This window comes from Rhinoraja longicauda, chromosome 11 (assembly GCF_053455715.1).
Source record: "Rhinoraja longicauda isolate Sanriku21f chromosome 11, sRhiLon1.1, whole genome shotgun sequence".
Classification (NCBI taxonomy): Eukaryota; Metazoa; Chordata; class Chondrichthyes; order Rajiformes; family Arhynchobatidae; genus Rhinoraja; species Rhinoraja longicauda.
The window spans coordinates 1776108-1801814 of record NC_135963.1 but is presented as its reverse complement, the minus strand read 5'-3'; the positions used below and the strand labels follow the sequence as shown (position 1 = coordinate 1801814).

The following is a 25707-nucleotide window of genomic DNA, read 5'->3' as shown; positions in this document are numbered from 1 at the left end:
GTGGAGCATTTGGATCCGCGACCTCACGTACGCACCTCGGGATTGCTGTAACTGCAGCTCCTTCAGCGCGTCCTTCTTCTCCTGGTATTCCCTCCAGAGGGTCGGGTCCTCACCGGTCTGACTTAGACGCGAATCCAAATCGAGCAGCTCACTCCCGAGCTGTCTGACCTTGGAATCGCGTCTCTTGGTAGACCCCCTAGTGTACTCCTGACAGAAACGCCGGATGTGGGCCTTGCCCACGTCCCACCATAGCCGCAGGGAGTGAAATCCTCCCCTCTTCCCCTTCCAAGCGGTCCAGAACCTCACAAACGAGTCCCGGAAGCGGCGATCCTCCAGCAGCCGGTTGTTAAAGTGCCAGTACGCGTACCCTCGCCTCGTGCGCAGCGGGGTAAACTCCGCCCACACCAGGTGGTGGTCCGAGCAAGGCATCGGCCGCATGGAGGCCGCCGAAACGCGGGAGACGTACGCCCGAGAAATGTACAGGCGGTCAATGCGAGAACCACCCCCCTCTGACCTCCTGGAGAAGGCACTGGAGTCGGGGTGGAGGTTCCTCCAGGTGTCTACCAAGTCAAAGGAGCCCACGAGCTCCTTGAACTTCTTCACCGACTCCTGGCCGCGCTGGATACCGGAACGGTCTCCTTCCTCGAGGGTACAGTTGAAATCTCCCCCGAGGATCACGCAGTCGCCAGGGTCGATGGAGCTCAAAAGGGTAGACACCTCCCGGAACAGGCACGTCTGCAACACGGCGGGCTTGGGGGCGTACACGTTGACAAAATGCAACGGCACGCCATCCAGGCGCACGGCCAGGTGAGGCAAGCGGCCTGGCACCAATTCCTGGACCTTTAGGATTTCTGGCCAGAAATTCGGGGCCAGCAAAATGGCCACCCCACTGGAAATGGAGCTGAGGTGGCTCATGAAGACCTCACCACTCCACTCCAGGAGCCAGGTGGACTCGTCTCCTGGGATGGTGTGGGTTTCCTGCAGGAAGCTCACCGCATATTTCCCATCCCTCAGGGTTGAGAGATGGTTAAACCTGCGGAGAGGCCCCCTGCTGCCATTGATGTTATAACTGGCTATGGTGATCGCCATGTCATGAGTACACTAGATCCCCTCACCAGTCCCCTGGTCACTGACAGCAGAGTCGCCTTTGCCGCTACGGACCCTAGATGGATTGGCAGTGCGTTTCACCTTCCGGATCTTAGCAACAAGGGACGCTCTACTGGTCCCTCTACCCTCAGCAGGAACGACGCTGCTCTGGGTCTCGGCGTCCTTTTCCAGGTCGTCCAAGAAAGACCTGAGCTGACGCCGGTCGTTCCCCTTCACCCCCATCCCTCCCTTCACCCCCGTCCCTCCCTTCACCCCCGTCCCTCCCTTTCCCCTCCCCTTCCTTCTGAGGATGAGGTTCAGGGAGCTGGTGACCCCTTGTAAGTTCGGCCACCGGTGGGAGGCCAGTTTGGGCCGATGTTGGGCTCCTTCGGTGGCCGCGAAGAACTCGCGGATCTCCTCCACTGGAATGAGAGGAGTGGCGTCGGGGGCAGCGAGAACATCCATTGACTCATTGCCCGAGGAGTCCCCTTCCACCCCCCCACTGCAGATGGAGTCACCATTCCCATCCTTGGACACACCTTCTGTGCTTGAGACTCCCGCCCCACTCTGCGCAGCGGTTGCCTCTTCCCCACCCTCTGGTCTCACCTCCACCTCAGTCCCCACCGTGGGGCCAGTGGCAGAGGGGCCTTCCTCGGGTGTACCTGGGCAGTCAAGACCATTGACAGTGGGGTCTATCCCTCCACCAGTTGGGCCCAGAGTGGACTCTGGTGCCCCAGACTCAGGGAGTCCCTCTGGAGCCAGGTCCTGCGGGAGAGAAGGGCTGGTTTCCCCTTCCCCCTCCCCGCCTACTATCCCTAACACCACAGGCGTGTTCTCAACCTCGTCCTGGGTGGGTTGCTCCTGGGCTTCCTCGGGTGCATGAATCGGGATTCCCTCCCCAACAGGAATCTCTCCCTGCTCCATTACACCCGAGTGGTCCCCATCACCACCCTCCCCAGAAACCCCTTCAGAGCATGGAACCGGGGCCTGAACCAGAGGGCAGGAGTCATCCTCCACCTCAGCACTCCCCGCCCCACTGGAAGATTCCCCTATGTCCCCCTTCTGCTCCTCCCTGGAGAGATTCCTCCTTCTTTTTTTCGAAGGGGAGGAGCTCACAGACTCTGGGGTCACCTGAGCAACCCTAGTCTGCGGCTCCCCCTCCTCCCGCCCAATCCCCTCCGCCCCCGGCTGGATTATGGGGCTTGCGGACTCCCTAACGGGAGGTGACGGGATGGGTGGCAAAGTCTTATCCCCGGGGGGTTTGTTCCCCAGGTGCCTTATCTTCTTCGTCACCTTGCCCCCCTTCTTTTGACCCTCCCCTTCCCCAGGGTTCCCTGACTCAACTACAGGGGGAGTGGGAGTGGGGGGGGGAGGGGGGTTAGTGGCACCGGAGGCGGAGGCCTCTGCCCGGGATTTGGGGCAATTCCTTCGAATATGCCCCACTTCCTTGCAGGCGTGGCACCTCGGGCGGTCCGATGTCCAGAAGATGGTGAAGTCTCGCCCATCCTGCTGGACACAGAAGCGCCCGTCGACCACCTCCTCCCGGTCCAGCAGCATTGTCAGCTGGCGCCGGAGGGAGAGAACGTGCTGCAAGTCCTTCCTGCGGAACCCCATGGGTATTGGGGTGATGTCGGTGAGGATCTTCCCCAGGGTATGAAGGTGGGGAAGGAGGGCCTCGTTCTTGATGCAGGGCGGGACGTTGGATAGGACCACCCGCTGCGCGGTGGACCCTAGGGGCTCGACCTGTAAGAAAAGTCCACCCACTGTGACCCCTTTACATACAGTCGCGTTCACCCCCTCAACGGACTCCAGAAAGAACACGCCCTTCCCAAACATTTTTCCCACATACACAATACCTACAGGCTTGGCTGCCACTGCCACAGCAGCCGCGCAGTCCTCCAGGTTCATTTGGGGGGGCATGTAGCACCTGACCCCATGTTCAAAGGGTAGGTTCCTCATGGGGAACCGGGCCCCCAGAGGAGCAGCCGAAGCAGCTGAAGCAGCCGCCTTAACATAACTCCCCGAAGGCCCCGATCCCCCAGAACGCTGACCCTGCATGATATCAGGCACTACAGTGAAACAAAAACACTAATACACAAAGACAAAGACAATCCAAAAGGCACGGGGCCAAGTCCAAACACACAAACAAGTGTAGAACAGTTCAAGGGAGGGAGGCGAGTGGTGTTGCCTCGAACGTCAATAATGGCGGCTCCCACTAGAAACTGCTGCGTCACAGCCTCTTGGCCCGGGTATCTCAGCTCTCCTGCGTTCCCTGGTGAGCTGCAGACTTTCTCAAGCAATCCCCGCTGGTCTTCGCTGCTCCTGCAGCAACGAAAGGGATTCACCTGCAGTCTGTTATTGTTGGAAGCCTATCTCTGATAGAGAGGAGGCTCCTTCAGCTCCAGGTCTCAAGGCCACAGAAGAAGGTCGAGGGTGTAGAAAAACTCCCACACCGCACGAAAACCAGACCCGTCCGGTCAGTAGCGACGAGGCAGTAGGGTGGGGTGGGGGGGGTTGTTCTGGACGCAGGTGTATCAGTCCAGACAGGTTTTTCTCCCCCTTTTTGTGCGCCACAGTTTCCTGGCAGGTTGCCAGCCTCAGTAGTGGGAGCTGAGCAGTCAATTGATAACACCGCTCGCAGCCCCAAAACACACAGAAACCTTTTAAAAAGATTTCTGTAGCGTCGCAGCGATACCCAAAGATGTTTAGAGTACCGCTGTACCTCCTCCGAATTCCAAAAAATGTTTAGAAACTCACTTGTTCGAGTGATTGAAACAGAGCTCCGCAGCACCACACCCCACACCTGAGCTTGGTGGGGATGACCGTGTTGAAGGCGGAGCTATAGTCTATGAATAGCATCCTCACGTACGTGCCCTGTCTCTCTAGGTGAGTCAGGACAGTGTGAAGAGCCAGAGAGATGGCGTCCTCTGTGGATCTATTTGCCCTGTATGCAAATTGATGTGGGTCCAGTGAGTCAGGGATGCTGGATTTGATGTGTGAGAGGACCAGCCGCTCAAAGCACTTCATGACTATCGGCGTTAGGGCAACCGGGCGTAGTCGTTCAGGTTGGAGATCTTTGCTTTTTTCGGCACCGGAACTATGATAGCCGACTTCAGGCACTTGGGGACCGTAGCCAGAGATAATGACAGGTTAAAGATCCTGGTGAATACCTCAGCCAGCTGTTCAGCACAGTCCATGTTGACTGTTTCTAATCAGGCCTTGTTTATCCATGTGATTATATATATTCATCATATCATATATATACAGCCGGATATATATATATTGTCCCTAAGTATCTTTTCCATTAATTTTCCCACCACAGACGTCAAACTAACAGGTCTATAATTGCTAGGTTTACTTTTAGAACCTTTTTTAAACAAAGGCACAACATGCGCAATGCGCCAATCTTCCGGCACCATCCCCGTTTCTAATGACATTTGAAATATTTCCGTCATAGCCCCTGCTATTTCTGCACTAACCCCTCAATGTCCTAGGGAATATCCTATCAGGACCTGGAGACTTATCCACTTTTATATTTTTCAAAAGTGTCCGTACCTCCTCTTCTTTGATCCTCATAATTTCCATCACTACTCTACTTGTTTCGCTTACCTCACATAATTCAATATCCTTCTCCTCGGTGAATACCGAAGAAAAGAAATTGTTTAATATCTCCCCCATTTCTTCCGGCTCAGCACATAGCTGTCCACTCTGACTCTCTAATGGACCAATTTTATCCCTCGCTATCCTTTTGCTATTGACATATCTGTAGAACCCCTTGGGGTTTACTTTTACATTACTTGCCAAAGCAACCTCATATCTCTTTTTCGCTTTTCTAATTTCCTTCTTAAGATTCCTTTTACATTCTTTATATTCCTCAAGAACCTCATTTACTCCCTGCCGCTTATATTTATTGTATATCTCCCTCTTTTTCCGAACCAAGTGTCCAATTTCCCTGGAAAACCACGGCACTTTCAAATTATTATTCTTTCCTTTCCACCGAACAGGGACATAAAGACTCTGTACTCTCAAAATTTCACCTTTAAATATCATCCATTTCTCTATTATATCCTTTTCATAAAACAAAATGTCCCATTTCACTCCTTTTAAATCCTTTCTCATCTCCTCAAAATTAGCCTTTCTCCAATCCAAAATCTCAACCCTTGGTCCAGATTTGACCTTCTCCATAATTATATTGAAACTAATGGCATTGTGATCACTAGACCCAAAGTGCTCCTCAACACATACCTCCGTCACCTGACCCGTCTCATTTCCTAACAGGAGGTCCAACACTGCCCCTTCTCTGGTAGGTACCTCTACGTATTGCTGCAAAAAACTATCCTGCACACATTTTACAAACTCCAAACCATCCAGCCTTTTAACAGAATGTGATTCCCAGTCTATGTACGGAAAATTGAAATCACCCACAATCACTACTCTGTGCTTACTACTAATATCTGCTATCTCCTTACATATTTGCTCTTCCAATTCTCGTTCTCTATTTGGCGGTCTATAATACACCCCTATAAGTGTTGCTAAGCCTTTCTCATTTCTGAGTTCCACCCAAACAGCCTCCCTAATCGAGCCTTCTAGTCTGTCCTGCCAAAGCACTGCTGTGATATCCTCCCTGACAAGCAATGCAACACCCCCACCTCTTGCTCCTCCGATTCTATCACATCTGAAACAATGAAATCCTGGAATATTTAATTGCCAATCGCAACCCTCCTGCAACCATGTTTCACTGATCGCCACAACATCATACTTCCAGATGTCAATCCAGGCTCTAAGCTCATCCACCTTTCTTACAATGCTCCTAGCATTAAAATATACACATTTAAGGGACCCATCATTTCTCATTCTCAGTTTATTTCTTTTCACTTCTTTCTCTCCTACATATTGGGTCTGAGTGTTTCCCTTTTCTGCCTCCTGCCTTACACACTGCCTATTAGCTATCTGTGTTTGAGTCCCTCCCCCCAACCGTACTAGTTTAAAGTCTCCGCAATTACCTTAGCAAATCTCCCCGCCAGGATATTGGTTCCCCTCAGGTTCAGATGCAACCCGTCCTTTTTGTACAGGTCATACTTCCCCCAGAAGAGGTCCCAATGATCCAGAAACTTGAATCCCTGCTCCCCGCACCAGTCCCTCAGCCACGTATTTATCCTCCACCTCACTCCATTCCTATTCTCACTATCGCGTGGAACAGGCAGTAAGCCTGAGATTATCACTTTGGAAGTCCTTTTTTTTTAACTCTCTTCCTAGCCCCCTAAATTCTCCTTTCAGGACCTCTTCCCTTATCCTACCTATATTGTTGGTACCTATATGTACCACGACCTCTGGCTCCTCTCCCTCCCTTTTCAGGATATCTTGGACACGTTCAGATACATCCCGGACACTGGCACCAGGGAGGCAAACTACCATCCGGGTCTCCCGACTGCGTCCACAGAATCGCCTATCTGACCCCCTCACTATGGAGTCCCCTATCACTATCGCTCTCTTCTTCCTTTCCCTACCCTTCGGAGCAACAGGGCCAGACTCCGTGCCAGAGGCCCGGGGCCGTCGCTGCCCCCAGGTAGGCTGTTCCCCCCAACAGTACCTAAACAGGAGTATTTATTGCCAAGGGGTACATCCACTGGGGTACTCTCTAGTCCCTGCCTCTGCTCCTTGCCCCTTAATGCTGTCTAATCCAGGCAGAATCCTGGTAACCCTCTATTCACCCTCTCCAAACCCTCCAGCCTCTCTGTCCTCACGTTCTTGATTCCCCAACTCTTGGTAAAAGGTTGTGTGCATTTGCCCTACATTTATGTGTATGTGACAAATAAACTTGATTTGACTTGACATGAACTTATATAAAGGTATAAAAAGGTACAAAGAACAGACAAATGAAAGGTATGAAAAGAACAAATCAAGGCCGGCTCAAGGTACGGTGGAGCTCACAATGGCCAATTGTTGGCTCTGGAAAAGCGATTGTTGGCTCAACCCAACCGACAATCCAGCGGCATGTCTATTGATTTCCCTAATTGCATGTAAACCTTGCATTCCCTCTCTCATTGGTACATGTGACAATAAAACACCCTTGAAATCTTTGGAATCTTTGAAAACTCTTTTATTGTAGCATTATTTTAAATTTAATAGGGTTACTGTGCATTGTATATTTAACTTATCTCATGTTACACTGTCAACTCTGAGGCATATTGCTACCTTCAGTTAATATAATAAAAAGTATAATAACTTACTAACTAATACTAGGTAACCATAACAGTGCAAAACTCTTAGTCAGTAGTGCAATCACAGATACAGTCCACAGAAGATCACAGTTGCCGAGGTTAGTGTTGTGCAGCGTACAAGAGCTTGATGTTTGCTGGGAAGAAGCTGTTCTTGAATCTGGAGGTCGCGGTTGTCAGGCTCCTGTACCTTAATCCCGATGGTAGCAGCGAGATGAGAGCGTGGCCAGGGTGGTGTGGATCTTTGATGATAGTGGCTGCATTTTTGAGGCAGCTTCTCCTGTAGATCCCTTCAATGTAGGGGTCAGCACCTGCGATGCATTGGGATGTGTACACCAATCTCTCTCGCTTCCAAACCAAGGTGTGATTCAGTTTGAACCTTCAGTCTAATGTAGGGCCCCAACTGGAAACGTCACCTATCCATGTTTTCCACAGATGCTGCCTGACTCTCTGAGTTACTCCAGTGCCTTGTGTCCTTTTGTGATTCAACCATTCAATACAGTCTAACACTGTGGTCCACATGGTTCAGCACCAACCTGGACATGTTTTTTCCTAACATTTATTTGGCACTAATTAATTTTTTTGTGCTCAGCTTTCTTTTCGACTTTAATGTGTAATTTATGTATATTTTAATGGTTTCATGTGTGTCTGAGTTTATGTCTGATGTTTCTGCAACTGCACCCACTACACCACTGAGTCGGCATTAACAACTTTTATTTTTACATCTGCCTTTCATTAGCTAGAAATATGTTTGAATAGATAAAATGCCAGATCTTGAGAGCAGATTCATCTCAACTTATTTTAAAATATTCATTGTTAGTTCACTCTACAAGGTATAATTAAAGCTTGGCATTCGGTGAAAACAAAATGTTGGCATTTCACTCAATGAGAGCACAGAGCATTCCACATTTCCGCAGTTTGCATGACAGCTAGTGCATGAGAAGAGTAGTTCAGAAAGTTCCCAAACCAAACGCTAATGCCTCCAAGTTTCAATTTCTTCATGAAGGTTGATTTCAGTGAGATACTCTCAGGATCATCGTACCAGACCTCGTGATATTTCTTTCCGGACTGGTAAAAAATGAAAGAGTTAATGTCTAGAAGTCAATATCACCAACAACCTCTTCTGGACCACCCATTTTGAATCAACATCCAAGCAAGCAACCAATGCCTCTTCTTCCTTAGAAGGCTTTGAAAGTTCGGCATGTCCCAACAACTCTCACCATCTTCTACAGATGTGCCGTAGAATGCATTTTATTGGGATGCATCACAGCTCCATCCAAGACCACAAGAAATTGCAGCGATTTGTGGACGCAGCCCAGACCATCACACAAACCAATCTCCCTTTCATTGACTCCATTTATACCTCACACTGCCCCGGCAAGGCCAGCAGTATAATCAAGGACGTGTATCACCCTGGCCACTCCCTTTTCTCCCCTCTCCCATCAGGCAAAAGGTGCAGAAGTGTGAAAATGCACACCTCCAGATTCAGGGACAGTTTCTTCCCAGCTGTTATCAAGCAACTGAACCATCCTACCACAACCAGAGAGTAGTCCTGAACTGCTATCCACCTCATTGGTGACCCTCGGAACTCATCTTTCATCGTACTTTATTAGCTTTACATGACACTAAACGTTATTCCCTTATTATGTATCTACGCTGTAAATGGCTCGATTGTAATCATGTATGGTCTTTCTGCTGACTGGTTAACACACAACAAAAAGCTTTTTACTGTACCTCGGTACTCGTGACAATAAACTAAAGTGAACTGAACTACAAGAAGGGACTTGGATCGCACCAGTTCATTTACAGCCACAGTTTTAAAAATGTTCAAAACAACTTTAATAATTTAAATGTGTACTTGTTTTGTAGTCAGCTGAAGAAAGCACTGCCATTTTATTTCCACTTGAAAAATCAGGAAGTTGCATTAATTAATTTACACACACTGACACTGGTGCAGCAGGTAGAGCTGCTGCCTCACAGCGCCAAAGATCCGGGTTCAATCCTGACTTTGGGTGCTGATTATGTGGTTTTGTACCTTCTCCCTGTGATTGCATAGGCTTCTTCTGGGTGCTCCACATTCCTCCCACATCCCAAAGACCTGTGGGCTTGTAGGTTAATCAGCCTCTGTAAATTGCGCCCAGTGTGTAGGGAGTGGATAAGAAAGTGGGATAACATAGAACTAGTGCGAGATTGACTAGAGGATTGGGAAGGCAGCTACAACTCTCGCTCGCCTCACACCTCGAGTGTGGACCAATCCAAAGCTGACAGTGAAGACAAAGATAGCAGTCTACAGTGCCTGTGTCAACAGCACGCTGCTGTACAGCAGTTAGACATGGACTACATATGCCAGACTGAAGAGAAGACTCAACACCTTCCACCTTAGAAGTATCCTGGGTATATCCTGGCAAGACAGAGTGTCCAATGCCGAGATTCTGTCTCTCGCTGGCCTTCCGAGTATGTACACTCTACTCAGGCAGCGCAGACTGTCGTGGCTGGGCCATGTCCACCGCATGGAGGATGGCCATATTCCAAAAGACATCCTCTATGGAGAGTTGACATCTGCGAGGAGAACAATCGGCCGCCCCCAGCTACGTTACAAGGATGTCTGCAAGAGAGATTTGAAGGCACTCGATATCGATGTGGAGTCCTGGGAGAGCCTTGCAGCTGACCATACGTGGTGGAGAGCTACCCTGAACCAACCTCTCAAAACGGGGGAAGAGAAACTGATGAATGCAGCGGCAGAAAAGCGGGCACGCAGAAAGGAGCATAGCAACTTCAACAAACCAGAGACCGCACACAAATGTGACCTTTGTGACAGAGACTGTCACTCCCGCATTGGTCTCTTCAGCCAAAAGTGACGCTGCTCTAGCCGAGGTGTGGAGCAAGCAGCCAACTAGGATGCATCACCCATGGTCAGCCATGACCGATGGGGCCTAAGAACAGTGTGAGTGGGTGATCGATGGTCGGCGTGTACTCGGTGGGATGAAGGACCTGTTTCTCTGTTGTATCTCAAAACTAAACTAGACTAAGCTAAAACTAACCTGAACATCGCACATTTACAGCTATCAAGATAAAAATTATTTTTGGCCTCCTATAATTGATATTGGTTTATCGTTGTCAAATGTACCGAGACAGTGAAAAACTTTGTTTGCATGCCATCCAGTCAAATCTCCCTGTACAAGAGTACAGTCAAACCATATATAAATACAATAGGTAGTGCAAAGAGAAAAATATCAGAGTGCACGATATTACAGCGTTATAGCATTAGTCACTGAGAGAAAATCCAAGGTCCACAATGAGGTAGGTTGGAAAATCTGGATTACACCCTAGCTAATGGGAAGACTGTTCAGTTGTCTGATAACAGTGGGGAGGAAGCTGTTCTTGAATCTGGTGGAAGGAGGAGAAAAGGGAATGACTGGTTTCATTGAGTGGTCCTTGATTATGACCATTGCTTTCATGAGGCAGCATGAAGTGTCATTTAAACCAAAATAAAGTGAAGATTCTGAAAATCTGAAATAGAAACAGAAATCGTGGAAAGTGTTCAGCAGCTCAGGCAGTGTTAGTGTAGAGAGAAACAGAGTTGGTGATGTTGGTTTAGGTTTAGGTTTATTTCTTGTCAAGTTTACCAAGGTACAGTGAAAAGCTTGGTTTTGCATGCTGTCCAATCAGATCAGATAATACCTTGCATAAATACAATCGCCAAACACAAGTACAATAGGTAGAGCAAAGGGAAAGATACAGAATGCTGAATATAGTTAGCATTGTAGCACACAAGTTCCAGAGACAAAGTCCAATGTCCATAATGGGGTAGAGGTGAATCGGACTGTACTCTAGCTGATGGAAGGACCGTTCAGAAGCCTGATAACAGAGGGGATGAAGCTGTTCCTGAGTCTGGTGGTGCGCGCTTTCAAGCTTCTGTACCTTCTGCCGGACGGGAGCAGGGAGAAGAAGGAATGACTGGGGTGGGATTATGTTTGCTGCTTTCCCAAGGCAGAGTGAGATGTAGATGGAGTCAATGGTGGGGAGTGCAGTCTATGTAATGGACGGGACATGACCCATCATTAGTAATGAACTGCATTCTTGAAAGATTGTTTAGTTTAGTTTAGTTTATTATTGTCATGTGTACTGAGTCATAGAGTCATAGAATGATACAGTGTGGAAACAGGCCCTTCGGCCCAACTCGCCCACACCGGCCAACAATATCCCAGCTACATTAATCCCACTTGCCTGCGCTTGGTCCGTATCCCTCCAAACCTGTCCTATCCATGTACCTGTCTAATTGTTTCTTAAACAATGGGATAGTCCCAGCCTCAACTACCTCCTCTGGCAGCTTGTTCCATACACCCACCACCCTCTGCGTGAAAAAGTTACCCCCTCGGTGTGATGTATACATGCAACAATGTGGTAAAGCTGCTATGTGATATACACATGCAACAATATTGTAAAGCTGTACCTACGCAACGGCAAAAATACACAGAGAGTTAAAATGGCGATCTTGTGTCCAGACCTTTGTTGTTTTGGTCTCCCACTCAATGCGTGCTTTAGAGAATGATACTGAGTAGAACGTATCATTAATTGGCGACGAGGATAAACTTGTTTTGAAGTTTCGCCTGGTGACTTGCTGTTGTGACTACCATAGCTATTTTTGGCTCAATAGGGGAATTTGATGTTGCACAGGGCGACTGGGTGCAGTACGCCGAGCGCATTGAACATTACTTCCTAGCCAACGACATTACAGATGCAAGAAAGAAGAGGGCCATCTTGCTTTCCGTGTGTGGAGGACCAACGTACAGACACATCTCGCGTTTACTTGCTCCACAGAAACCTGGGCAAGTCGAATATTCTGAGATTCTGTCAACAGTCACGAATCACAAGGTCCCAAAACCGTCGGTCATCGTCAACTGGGTGAGTCAGTCGCTGATTATGTGGCCGAGTTACGTCACCTCGCTGAACATTGTGCTTATGGTTCGACGCTCAATGAAATGTTACGTGATCGTTTGGTGTGTGGGATTGATGAGGACCGCATTCAGCGTCGATTATTGTTGGAAGCCACGCTGGATTTCGACAAGCCACTCGGTATCGCCACCGCTATGGAGACGGCAGACCGCAACACGGCTGATCTCCATCAAGGGAAACAAAAGCCAAGCGAAGCGATAAACAAATTGTGAAATCAAGGGGGCCTCACAGTGGCCAGTCCAAGCGGGGAACCATAAGAGGATCTTTGTGTTATCGCTGTGGTGGCTCTCCCCACGCTGACCTGAACGACTGTCCAACGAAACAGGTGGAGTGTTTCAACTGAGGGGAAAAAGGGCATTTCTCACGGGTGTGCAGGTCGAGTGGGAAAAATGCTCAGCGTGGAAGGAAAAAACAGCAGGAAAAGCAGTCAGCTGGAAAAACGGATAAAAGCCACCAACTGACCAAGGAAGGTGATGTGTATGGTCTTTATCAGACTAAAAGTGAGAAGAAGAAAGTTACTCCTTTCACTGTGGACATGTGTGTGGGGGGAAAGACTATCCCCATGCAAATCGACACCGGAGCTGGAGTTACGCTTATCAGTGAAGAGACGTGGAAGGACCAGTGGCGAAAAGGTGAAAGGGTACGCCTTCATGATAGCACCGTAGCTCTCCATACTTACACTGGAGAGAAAGTGGAATTGTTGGGAGAATGTTTGGTGGCCGTCTCTCACATCCAGCAAACAGCGACGCTCAAGCTGCTGGTAGCGAAGGGGGCGGGGCCAAGCCTACTTGGCCGTGAGTGGATGGAAGTTCTGCGACTCAACTGGTAGGAGGTGAACCAGGTCAACGTGAACGACCGCCTGCAGAGCCTCTTCTCCAAATACAGTGACCTCTTCAAAGCGGAACTCGGGACGCTCAAGGGCGTCGATGTCGACATCTACATCGACCCGGCCGTACCACCGAAATTCATGAAGGCTCGACCAGTGCCGCTGGCCCGTCGCGATCACGTTGATCGTGAATTAGATCGCCTACAGGAGGAGAAAATCATAGAACCCGTCCAATACTCGAAATGGGCGGCACCGATTGTCTCCATTGACAAGGCAGACGGTAGCATTAGAATCTGTGGAGACTACAGGTTAACGGTGAATACAGCAGCTCCATCTGATACGTATCCGATACCTCGGATTGATGAGTTGTTTACGAAGCTGGTGAAAGGGAAGAAGTTCACCAAACTTGACCTGTCGCACGCTTACCTGTCACACACTTACCTGTCGCACACTTACCTGTCGCACGCTTACCAGCAGTTGGTTTTGTCGTCTAGATCCCGTGAACTGGTGACGATAAATACCCATGGCGGTTTGTTCCAATACACCAGAATGCCGTTTGGCATTTCAACAGCACCGGCTGTATTTCAGCGTACGATGGACAATCTTCTGGCGGGGATCTCTGGAGTTGCTGTGTATCTGGACGATCTGCTCATCACAGGTAGTTCCGAGGAAGAACACCTCAACAACCTCGAACAAGTTCTCCGCAGGCTCCAAGATGCAGGCCTACAACTGAAACGGGAAAAATGCGCCTTTCTCGTCAATGAAGTCCAATACCTGGGCCATAAGGTGAGCGCTGAAGGGCTGCAGCCAGTGGATGAACGAGTCAAAGCCATCGATGAGCTGGCTGAACCGAAGAACGTCAGAGAACTGAAGGCGTTCCTTGGGATGCTAAACTATTACGGCAAATTTCTGCCTAATCTCTCAACCATGCTCGAACCGCTTCATCAACTGCTGCGCAAAACGGCTCGATGGCACCGGGGACCAGCTCAGCAGAAGGCGTTCGCACAAGCTAAGCAAAGCGTGAAATCGTCCAAAGTTCTGACGCACTACGACAGCAACAAGCCGCTCGTTCTCTCCTGCGACGCCAGCCCTTACGGAGTAGGGGCAGTGCTGTCACACATCATGGAAGATGGCACGGAAATGCCAATAGGCTACGCTTCACGCAGTGTGAATAACGGCGAACGAAACTACTCAAAGCTGGATAAGGAGGGTCTAGCCATAGTCTTCGGCGTTAAGAAGTTCCACACATACTTATATGGACGACGATTCGTAATCAACACCAACCACAAGCCGCTTCTTGGGTTGTTCAGTAACGACAAGGCCATTCCGCTAATGGCTTCGCCGCGAGTGATTCGCTGGTCGCTAACACTGGCAGCGTACGATTACGACATCGCGTACAACCGGGGCCAGCCAACGCTAACTCAGACGCTCTTAGCCAAATCCCACGAAGAGCGGCGGTATCGCAAGCGCCAATACCAGGAGAAATCGTCCTTCCGATGAGCGAGTTGGAGAAATCGCCCATCACTCCGTCGCGTGTTCGCACCATAACGCAGAGGGATCCGATTCTGTCCCGTGTTCGCGAATACATCATGACCAGACAAACCACCAAATGATGATTTCAAGCCCTACTTCAATCGCAAAGTGGAGCTGAGCGTTCACGAGGGTTGTCTTCTCTGGGGTAGTCGTGTTGTACTACCACCCCAATGTCGCTCGCAAATGATCGAGGAAGTGCATGATGCCCATCCGGGTATTGAGAAGATGAAAGCGATTGCTAGAAGTTGTGTGTGGTGGCCTGGAATCGATAAGGACTTAGAGCACAAAGTCCGAGCATGTTCAGAATGCCAAATGCATCAGCGGGATCCGCCCAAAGCACCATTGCATTCATGGGAACATCCTCGTCAACCGTGGTCGCGAGTTCATGTCGATTATCGACGCATATTCAAAATGGATTGAAGTGCATTTCACAAGTGAATCAACCAGTGACGTCACTATCGACAAGCTTCGCTTCGTGTTCGCGACACATGGCCTTCCGCATACACTGGCTTCTGACAACGGCCCATGTTTCGCTAGCAAAAAGTTCGCAAAGTTCATGAAAGCAAATGGCATTCGTCATGTCAAATGTGCGCCATACCATCCAGCAACCAATGGTCTCGCAGAGCGCACCGTGCAAACGGTGAAGGCAGCGCTCTGTAAGATGTCGGGACCGCTGCAAACTCGTGTCGCTCGATTCCTCATCTCGTATCGTTCAACGCCGCAAACTTCTACAATGCAAACGCCGGCTGAAATGCTGATGAAAAGGAAAATTCGCACGCGTTTCAGCATTGCTGTGCCAGATGAAAGAGCGACCATTGGTGACAAACAATTCTCACAAAAGGTGCACCACGATTCGCGCCCAGGTCGAGAATTTGAGGAGGGAGAGAGCGTGCTAGTGCACAACTACGCGAGAGGGGAGAAATGGGTACCAGGACGCATTGCAAAGAAGCTAGATTCTGTCTCGTACCAGGTCGAGGTTCACGTCAACGGGGTAGAAATCTGGAAACGTCGCGCAGGCCAGATTCTGAAACGCGAAATCGACTCTCCCACAACCAACGAAACGGGAAATTTGATAGATTTCGACATGGGTACGCCCACAGTGCGCGATGAAGATGTCAACGAAAGAAGCGTTGCACAGGAAAACGTCAACGAAAGCAAACACGATGACACCGTCGAGGACGCGACATCAGAGCGCAACGAAGAAAGCAATTCACGGCTTAAGCAGTACCCTAAGAGAAATGAAAAGCGACCGGATTACTACGGATTTGGACAACGGACTTGACTATACGGACTCAGTTATATGGACAATGTAAACGCAACGAAAATTTGGTTTGCATTAATGGAAAGGATTGTAGCATATTACTCTTTCGGCATTACATTGTTTAAATTTATATGCCGATTGAATGGTTCTCAGAATGCCATCATTGTGCTGCTGGTAAATCCTGGTTTCAGTGCCGTGAGATACCTGGCACCTACGTGGAAACATTGGTATTGTTGCCTTTTCTAATTTAATTTAATTTTATATGTATATACTGTGTGCTGTATGTGTATTCTAATGGACCATGAGTCTGCTTAATAAATTAATATATATATATATATTGAAGTTGATACTCACATCCTAAATAAGAATTGGATATGTAAACTTTGATTTGGTTTTAATTGGATACAAAATTATGCATATATTTGGACTTACTTAAATTGGGTTTTGTTATAGAAAAATAGTTTGGAAACATAATGGATAAAGATCATTATGATACAAAAAATGTATCACAATTCTAAGGGGGGAGATATGTGATGTATACATGCAACAATATGGTAAAGCTGCTATGTGATGTATATATGCAACAATATGGCAAAGCTGTACCTACGCAGCTGCAAAAATACACAGAGAGTTAAAATGGCGATCTTGTGTCCAGACCTTTGTTGTTTTGGTCTCCCACTCAATGCATTCTTTAGAGAATGATACCGAGTAGAACGTATCACTCGGATTCCTATTAAATATTTTCCCCTTCACCTTGAACCTTTGTCCTAGGGTCCTCAATTCCACTACTCTGCTCAAGAGACTCTGTGCATCTACCCGATCTATTCCTCTCATGATTTTCTACACCTCTTTCAGATCTCCCCTCATCCTCCTGCGTTCAATGGAATAGAGACCCAGCCTACTCAACCTCTCTCTATAGCTCACACCCTGTAGTCCTGGCAACATCCTTGTAAATCTTTTCTGAACCCTTTCAAGCTTGACAATATCATTCTATAACATGGTGCCCAGAACTGAACACAATATTCTAAATGTGGTACAGTGAAAAGCTTTTGTTTGTGTGTATTCACTTGTTATCATCATCTCCATAGTCTACAATGGATCATCATTGTTGCTGGCTTTGATTTGTCCTTTTGCACACTATTCTTTCATTTGTTCATTGTACCTTTTCATATCTCAAGTTTTCCTCTCCCCTGACTCTCTATCCGAGGAAGGGTCTTGACCCAAAACGTCACCTATTCCTTTTCTCTTGAGATGCTGCCAGACTCGCTGAGTTACTCCAGCACTTTGTGTCTATCGTAATAAAAAGACTAAATATGTATAAATCTAGTCGTCCACGGTGTACAAATAACGTCAAAATGTACCCGTTTCAGCACTGCATTGAAGTTCATAAGTGATAGGAGGAAATTAGGCCATTTGGTCTGTCAAATCTATTCTGACTGATCTATCTTTCCCTCAACCCCATTCTCCTGCCTTCTCCCCATAACCCCTAACACCCGTACTAATCAAAAATCTATCTATGTGCCTTGAAATTATTCATTGATAGCCTCCACAACTTACTGCGGTAATGAATTCCACAGGTTCATCACCCTCTGACGAAAGAAATTCCTCCTCATCTCATTCCTAAAGGAATGTCCTTTAATTCTGAAGCTATGACCTCTGTTCCGAGACTCTCCCACTTGTGAAAACATCCTCTTCAAATCCACTCTATCCAGACCCTTCACGATTCGGCATGATTCAATAGGTCCCTCCTCATCCTAAAATCCAGCGATTAAAGACCTGGTGCCGTCAAAATCTCATCATATGTTAACCCACTCGTTCCAGGGTTCATTCTTGTAAACCTCCTCTGGACCCTCTCCAGAGCCAGCACATCCCTCCTCTGATATGGGGCCCAAAACTGTTCACAAAACTCCAAATGCGGTCTGCCCGGCACCTTATGAAGCCTCAGCATTAGGTATCACAAAATGCTGGAGTAACTCAGCAGGTCAGGTAGCATCTAGGAGAGAGGGAATGGATGACGTTTTAGGTCGAGACTTTTCTTCAGACGGAGGGTCAGAAGGGTCTCGACCCGAAACGTCACCCATTCCCTCTCTCCTAGATGCTGCCTGACCTGCTGAGTTACTCCAGCATTTTGTGATACCTTCGATTTGTACCAGCATCTGCAGTTATTTTCCTACACAAGCCTCAGCATTACGTCCCTTACATCCCAGCATACACCATTGAATTTATTGGTGGCCTTACCTGGTAGACGTAGTATGGGGCTTTTACATCATCATCCCAAATTCTGCCACTAGCTGACTTGGGTAAGGCCTGCATGATCTCACTGTATGTGACTATCCATGAAACTTGGTCACTACAGGGAGACCCTCTAAAAGAAACCTTCCTCAGTTCACAGTTACCAGCCTGAAGAGTATAAAAACAATGGGGAAAAAAATTGTGATTGGAAGAAGGTTACTTAGTAATTCAAAGGTTACTTAGTAATTCAAAAGACAATAGACAATAGGTGCAGGAGTAGGCCATTCGGCCCTTCGAGCCAGCACCACCATTCAATGTGATCATGGCTGATCATTCTCAATCAGTACCCCGTTCCTGCCTTCTCCCCATACCCCCTGACTCCACTATCCTTAAGAGCTCTATCTAGCTCCCTCCTGAATGCATTCAGAGAACTGGCCTCCACTGCCTTCTGAGGCAGAGAATTCCACATCTTCACCACTCTGACTGAAAAAGTTCTTCCTCATCTCCGTTCTAAATGGCCTACCCCTTATTCTTAAACTGTGGCCCCTGGTTCTGGACTCCCCCAACATTGGGAAGATATTTCCTGCCTCTAACGTGTCCAACCCCTTAATAATCCTATATGTTTCGATAAGATCCCCTCTCATCCTAAATTCAAGTGTATACAAGCCAAGTCGCTCCAGTCTTTCAACATACGACAGTCCCGCCATTCCGGGAATTAACCTAGTAAACCTACGCTGCACGCCCTCAATAGCAAGAATATCCTTCCTCAAATTTGGAGACCAAAACTACACACAGTACTCCAGGTGCAGTCTCACTCGGGCCCTGTACAACTGCAGAAGGACCTCTTTGCTCCTCTTGTTATGAAGGCCAACATTCCATAGGCTTTCTTCACTGCCTGCTGTACCTGCATGCTGCCTTTCAGTGACTGATGCACTAGGACACCCAGATCTCGTTGTACGTCCCCTTTTCCTAACTTGACACCATTCACTGGAATAATAATCTGCCATCCTATTCTTACCACCAAAGTGGATAACCTCACACTTATCCACATTAAACTGCATCTGCCATTCATCCACCTACTCACACAACCTGTCCAAGTCATCCTGCAACCTCATAGCATCTGCCTCACAATTCACACTGTCACCCAGCTTTGTATCATCTTCAAATTTGCTAATGGTACTTTTAATTCCTTCATCCAAGTCATTAACATATGTTGTAAATAGCTGCGGTCCCAGCACCAAGCCTTGCGGTACCCCACTAGTCACTGCCTGCCATTCTGAAAGGGACCCATTTATCCCCACTCTTTGCTTTCTGTCTGTCAACCAATTTTCTATCCATGTCAGTACCTTACCTCCAGTGCCATGTGCTCAAATTTTGCCCACTAATCTCCTATGTGGGACCTTGTCAAAGGCTTTCTGAAAGTCGAGGTATACCACATCCACCTGCTCTCCCCTGTCAATTTTCCTAGTTACATCCTCAAAAAATTCCAGAAGATTAGTCAAGCATGATTTCCCCTTCGTAAATCCATGCTGACTCGGAACGATCCTGTTACTGCTATCCAAATGCTCCGCTATTTGGTCTTTTATAATTGACTCCAGCATCTTCCCCACCATTGATGTCAGACTAACTGATCTATAATTTCCCGTTTTTTCTCTCCCTCCTTTCTTAAAAAGCTGGATAATATTAGCTACCCTCCAATCCATGGGAACTGATCCTGAATGTATAGAACATTGGAAAATTATCACCAATGCGTCCACAATTTCTAGAGCCACCTCCTTAAGTATCCTGGGATGCAGACCATCAGGCCCTGGGGATTTATCAGTCTTCAGTCCCATCAGTCTACCCAACACTATTTCCTGTCTAATGTGGATTTCCTTCAGTTCCTCCGTCACACTAGGATCTCCGGCCACTAGAACATCTGGGAGATTGTTTGTATCTTCCGTAGTGAAGACAGATCCAAAGTACTGGTTCAACTCGTCTGCGATTTCCTTGTTTCCCATAATAAATTCCCCTGCTTCTGTCTTCAATGGACCCACATTTGCCTTGACTATTTTTTTCCTCTTCACATGCCTAAAAAAGCTTTTACTATCCTCCTTTATATTATTGGCTAGTTTACCCTCGTACCTCATCTTTTCTCCCCGTATTGCCTTCTTAGTCATCTTCTGTTGCTCTTTAAAAGAGTCCCAATCCTCTGGCTTCCCACTCTTCTTTGCTATGTTATACTTCTTCTCTTTTATTTTTATGCTGTTCTTGACTTCCCTTGTCAGCCACGGTTACCTCGAGTCCCCTTATCAGATCAGGTTCATTACACAACACTATGTCCAGAATTGCCTTCTCCCTGGTAGGCTCCAGTACAAGCTGTTCTAAGAATCCATCTCGGAGGCATTCCACAAACTCTCTTTCCTGCAGTCCATTACCAACCTGATTTTCCCAGTCTACTTGCATGTTGAAATCTCCCATAACCACCGTAGCATTACATTTGCGACATGCCAATTTTAGCTCTTGATTCAACTTGCACCCTATGTCGAGGCTACTGTTTGGGGGCCTATAGATAACTCCCATTAGGGTCTTTTTACCCTTACAATTCCTCATTTCTATCCATACTGATTCTACATCTCCTGATTCTATGTCACTCCTTGCAAGGGAGTGAATATCATTCCTTACCAACAGAGCGACCCCACCCCCTCTGCCCACCTGTCTGCCTTTTCTATACGTTTTGTACCCCTGAATATTCAGTTCCCAGCCCTGGTCCTCTTGTAGCCATGTCTCTGTGATTCGCACAGCATCATACTTGCCAATGACTAACTGAGCCTCAAGCTCATCCACTTTATTTTTTATACTTCGCGTATTTAAATACAACACTTTAAATACAACATTTTAACTTCAGTATTCACCTCCCCTCTCACACCGGTCACAATTGGCCCTGGCCTTACTCTCTTATCCCATCTAGAACTTGCCTTCCCATTTATTCCCATTTAGTATAAGAAAATAACTGCAGATGCTGGTACAAATCGATTTATTCACAAAATGCTGGAGTAACTCAGCAGGTCAGGCAGCATCTCGGGAGAGAAGGAATGGGTGACGTTTCGGGTCGAGACCCTTCTTCATTTAGTCCTTTGCAATTTCTCCTGTATTCACTTCCCCTTTAACTCCATCTTCATATTCCCAATTTGTCAACCCCTCTCCCCCCCACTACTTAGTTTAAAGCCACAAATGCAAACCTGCCTGCCAGAATGTTGGTCCCCCTGCTGTTAAGGTGTAACCCGTCCCTTTTGTACAGGTCACCCCTACCCCAGAAGAGATCCCAGTGGTCTAGAAATCTAAATCCCTGCTCCCTGCACCAGCCCCTCAGCCATACATTCATATCCCTGACCTCTCTATTCCTGCCCTCACCAGCACGAGGTACAGGTAGCAGTCCAGAGACAACCACCTTTGACGTCCTACTTCTCAGTCTTCTTCCTAACTCTCTAAACTCACGCTGCAGTATCTCCTTCTCCCGACGTCGTTCGTGCCCATGTGCACAACTACTTCCGGTTGATCGCCTTCCCTCGCTAGGATGTTCTGAAGCCGGTCCGTGATGTCTTGAACCCTGGCACCAGGGAGACAACAGACCATCCTCGAGTCCCGCCTGTCGCCACAGAATCTACTGTCCGTACCTCGGATAATGGAGTCACCCACTACTATGGCTCTTCCCGACTTCGGTCCCCACGGTCGAGTCTCCTTGCCTGGATTAGAGCCACCGACCTGTCCGCCGCTCGGACTGGAAGCGTCTTCTGCCCCAACAGCTCCCAAGAGGGTGTATCTGTTTTTAATAGGCACAGCCACCGGGGTCTCCTGAAGTCCACGTTCACTCCCCTTTGAAACAGTCTCCCACCTTCGTTCGACCTGGACCCTTGGCGTCACAGCCTCACAGTAGGTCCTGTCCAGGAAACTCGCATTCCCGGATGGCCCTGAGGTCATCCAGCTGCTTTTCCAACACCACCACACGTTCATTCAGGAGCCGCACCTGGAAACAGTTCTTGCAGGTGTAGCTCCCAGAAGCTCCAGCGGTCCCTACCTTCCCACATCCTGCAGGAAACACACTGCACCAACTTATCTGCCATCACTTTATTGTCTAAAAACAAATCAGGCTCAAAAACAAGTGTGTCCTCCTCACCTCAGCCGAAGACTCGCACTTTTCTCACAGGGCACTTCCCTCAACAGGGCTACACCCCTTGTGCAAGCCTTGTTAATATCAGTCTCTAAATGACCAAATTGGCCAATTCACCAAACTTCTAATTTAATTGATCAGCCAACCCACATACTCACTTCTATCCTGCCTTCCTGACGAGCTTGGAGGTATGTGCTTCACTGACTAACTGCTAGCGTCCCTTTGGCGCTCCTTTTAAACGGACTTTTTACCTGCAATTATCACATACTTGCTTTCAGCCAAAGGTCGTCCTTGCTCCTTCTCTCCGATCTGTACTGACTGACCAAAATTCCAAAGATTATGCAAAATCGACAGTCATACGTTCTGTAACAGTCATAGAGTGATACAGCATGGAAACAGGCCCTCCAGCCCAACTTGCCCACACTCTGACTAAAGAAATTTCTCCACATCTCCTTCCGAAAAGAACATCCTTTAATTCTGAGGCTATGAACTCTCCCACTGGTGGAAACATCCTCCACGCATCCACTTTATCCTCGTCTTTCACTATTCAATAAGTTTCAATGAGATCAATAGACAATAGACAATAGACAATAGGTGCAGGAGTAGGCCATTCAGCCCTTCGAGCCAGCACCGCCATTCAATGCGATCATGGCTGATCACTCTCTATCAGTACCCCGTTCCTGCCTTCTCCCCATACCCCCTCACTCCGCTATCCTTAAGAGCTCTATCCAGCTCTCTCTTGAAAGCATCCAACGAACTGGCCTCCACTGCCTTCTGAGGCAGAGAATTCCACACCTTCACCACTCTCTGACTGAAAAAGTTCTTCCTCATCTCCGTTCTAAATGGCCTACCCCTTATTCTTAAACTGTGACCCCTTGTTCTGGACTCCCCCAACATTGGGAACATGTTTCCTGCCTCTAATGTGTCCAATCCCCTAATTATCTTATATGTTTCAATAAGATCCCCCCTCATCCTTCTAAATTCCAGTGTATACAAGCCCAATCGCTCCAGCCTTTCAACATACGACAGTCCCGCCATTCCGGGAATTAACCTAGTGAACCTACGCTGCACGCCCTCTATAGCAAGAATATCCTTCCTCAAATTTGGAGACCAAAACTGCACACAGTACTCCAGGTGCAGTCTCACCAGGGCCCGGTACAACTGTAGAAGGACCTCTTTGCTCCTATACTCACGCCTCATCCTTCTAAACTCCAGAAACTACAGGCCCAGTGCTGACTAACACTCATCATATGTTAACCTACTCATTCCTAGGATCACTCTTGTGAACCTTCTCTGGACCCTCTCCAGAGCCAGCACCCTTCCTCAGATATAGAAACATAGAAAATAGGTGCAGGAGTAGGTCATTCGGCCCTTCGAGTCAGCACCGCCAATCAATATGATAATAGCTGATCATCCAAAATTAGTACCCCAGTCCTGCTTTCATTCCAAATCCGTTGATTCCATTAGCTGTAAGAGCTATATCTAACTCTCTCTTGAAAACATCCAGTGAATCGGCCTCCACTGCCTTCTGTGGCAGAGAATTCCTGGCTACTGTTTGGGGGCCTGTAAATATATCTCATCAGGGTCTTTTTACCCTTGCAATTTCTCAGCTATAGCCACAATGGCCCTACATCTTCTGATCCTGTCACCCCTTGGCTGTGGGCAGAATTCCACTCCTTACCAACAGAGCTACTCCACCCCCTCTGCCCACCTGTCTGTCTTTCCGATAGGACATGTAACCTTGAATATTTAGCTCCCAGCTCCGATCCTCTTGCAGCCACGTCTCTGTAATGCCCACATCGTACCTACCAATCTCTAAATGTGCTACAACCTCATCCACTTTGTTCCTCATACTAAGTGCATTCAAATATAACACCTTTAATTTGGTATTCACCTACCCTCCCCTCACAACGGTCCCAATTTTACCCGACCTTACTCTCTTATTCCTTCTTGAATGGTCCGTCCTATTCTGGAGACTTCTGTAACATTTCCTGCACTCTCTTTGCCTTTAACTCCACCCGTTCATTCCCAATTTGCGACCTCCCCCCGCCCACTATTTAGTATAAAGCTCTACCTACCAACAGGCTTATTATACATTTGCCAGGAGTCCGCTTCCAGTCGGGTTCAAATAGAGTCCGTCCCGGATGAACAGTTCTAATACTATTTCTGCCTTAAAAATGTCCTCGGACTTGGCCGATACAGCCCTCTGTGGCAATGAGTTCCACAGATTAATTACCCTCTGATTTACGAGAGTATTGCCAGGTCTTCTGCAGTTGTATAGGGCCCTGGTGAGACCACATCTGGAGTATTGTGTACAGTTCCTAATTCGAGGAAGGACATCCTTGTAATTGAGGCAGTGTAGCATAGGTTCACGAGATTGATCCCTGGGATGGCTGGGCTGTCATATGGGGAAAGATTGAAAAGACTAGGCTTGTATTCACTGGAGTTTAGAAGGATGAGAGGGAATCTTATGGAGACATAAAACATTATAAAAGGACTCGACAAGCTAGATGCAGGAAAAATGTTCCCAATGTTGGGGGAATCCAGAACCATGTGGCCACAGTCTTAGAATAAAGGGGAGGCCTTTTAAAACAGAGGTGAAAAGAAACTTTTTCACCCAGAGAGTTGTGAATTTGGGGAATTTTCTGCCACAGAGGGCAGTGGAGGCCAAATCACTGGATGAATTTAAGAGAGAGTTAGATAGAGCTCTGGGGGGCTAGTGGAATCAAGGGATATGGGGAGAAGTTGGGCACAGGTTACTGATTGTGGATGATCAGCCATAAAGACGTACAGGTATGTAGGTTAATTGGCTGGGTAAATGTAAAAATTGTCCCTAGTGGGTGTAGGATAGTGTTAATGTGCGGGGATCGCTGGGCGGCACGGACTTGGAGGGCCGAAAAGGCCTGTTTCTGGCTGTATATATATGATGATATGATGATATAATTACAATGAACGGTGGTGCTGGCTCAAAGGGCCAAATGGCCTCCTCCTGCACCTATTTTCTATGTTTCTATGACTCAAGGGTCTGAGCTGCAGGGAAAGGTTGGGCAGGCTAGGACTTTATACATTGGGGCACTGAAGGCTGAGGGGTCATCTTACAGAGAGGTAAAAAATCATGAGAGGCATGGAAAGGGTGAATGCATGGAGACCTTTAGAACTGAGATGAGGAAAAACTTTTCAGAGAGTTGTGAATCTGTGGAATTCTCTGCCTCAGAAGGCAGTGGAGGCCAATTCTCTGAATGCATTCAAGAGAGAACTAGATAGAGCTCTTAAGGATAGCGGAGTCAGGGGGTATGGGGAGAAGGCAGGAACGGGGTACTGATTGAGAATGATCAGCCATGATCACATTGAATGGCGGTGCTGGCTTGAAGGGCCGAATGGCCTCCTCCTGCACCTATTGTCTATTGTCTATTGACTTTTCTCATGTTTGGGCAATCAAGAACCA

General features: G+C 47.8%; 1 protein-coding gene across 1 annotated transcript in view; it reads right to left on the bottom strand.

The window, feature by feature from the left end:
- Positions 1-8186: 8186 nt before the first annotated feature.
- LOC144598190 (di-N-acetylchitobiase-like) overlaps positions 8187-25707 on the bottom strand; it is a 40443-nt gene continuing 22922 nt past the window's right edge. Inside the window, exons 8-9 of the mRNA XM_078408081.1 lie at positions 18119-18280; positions 8187-8372 (exon numbers count right to left, since the gene is read on the bottom strand). Coding sequence (XP_078264207.1) covers positions 8187-8372; positions 18119-18280 — 348 coding nt within the window. The remainder of the gene's footprint in view (positions 8373-18118; positions 18281-25707) is intronic.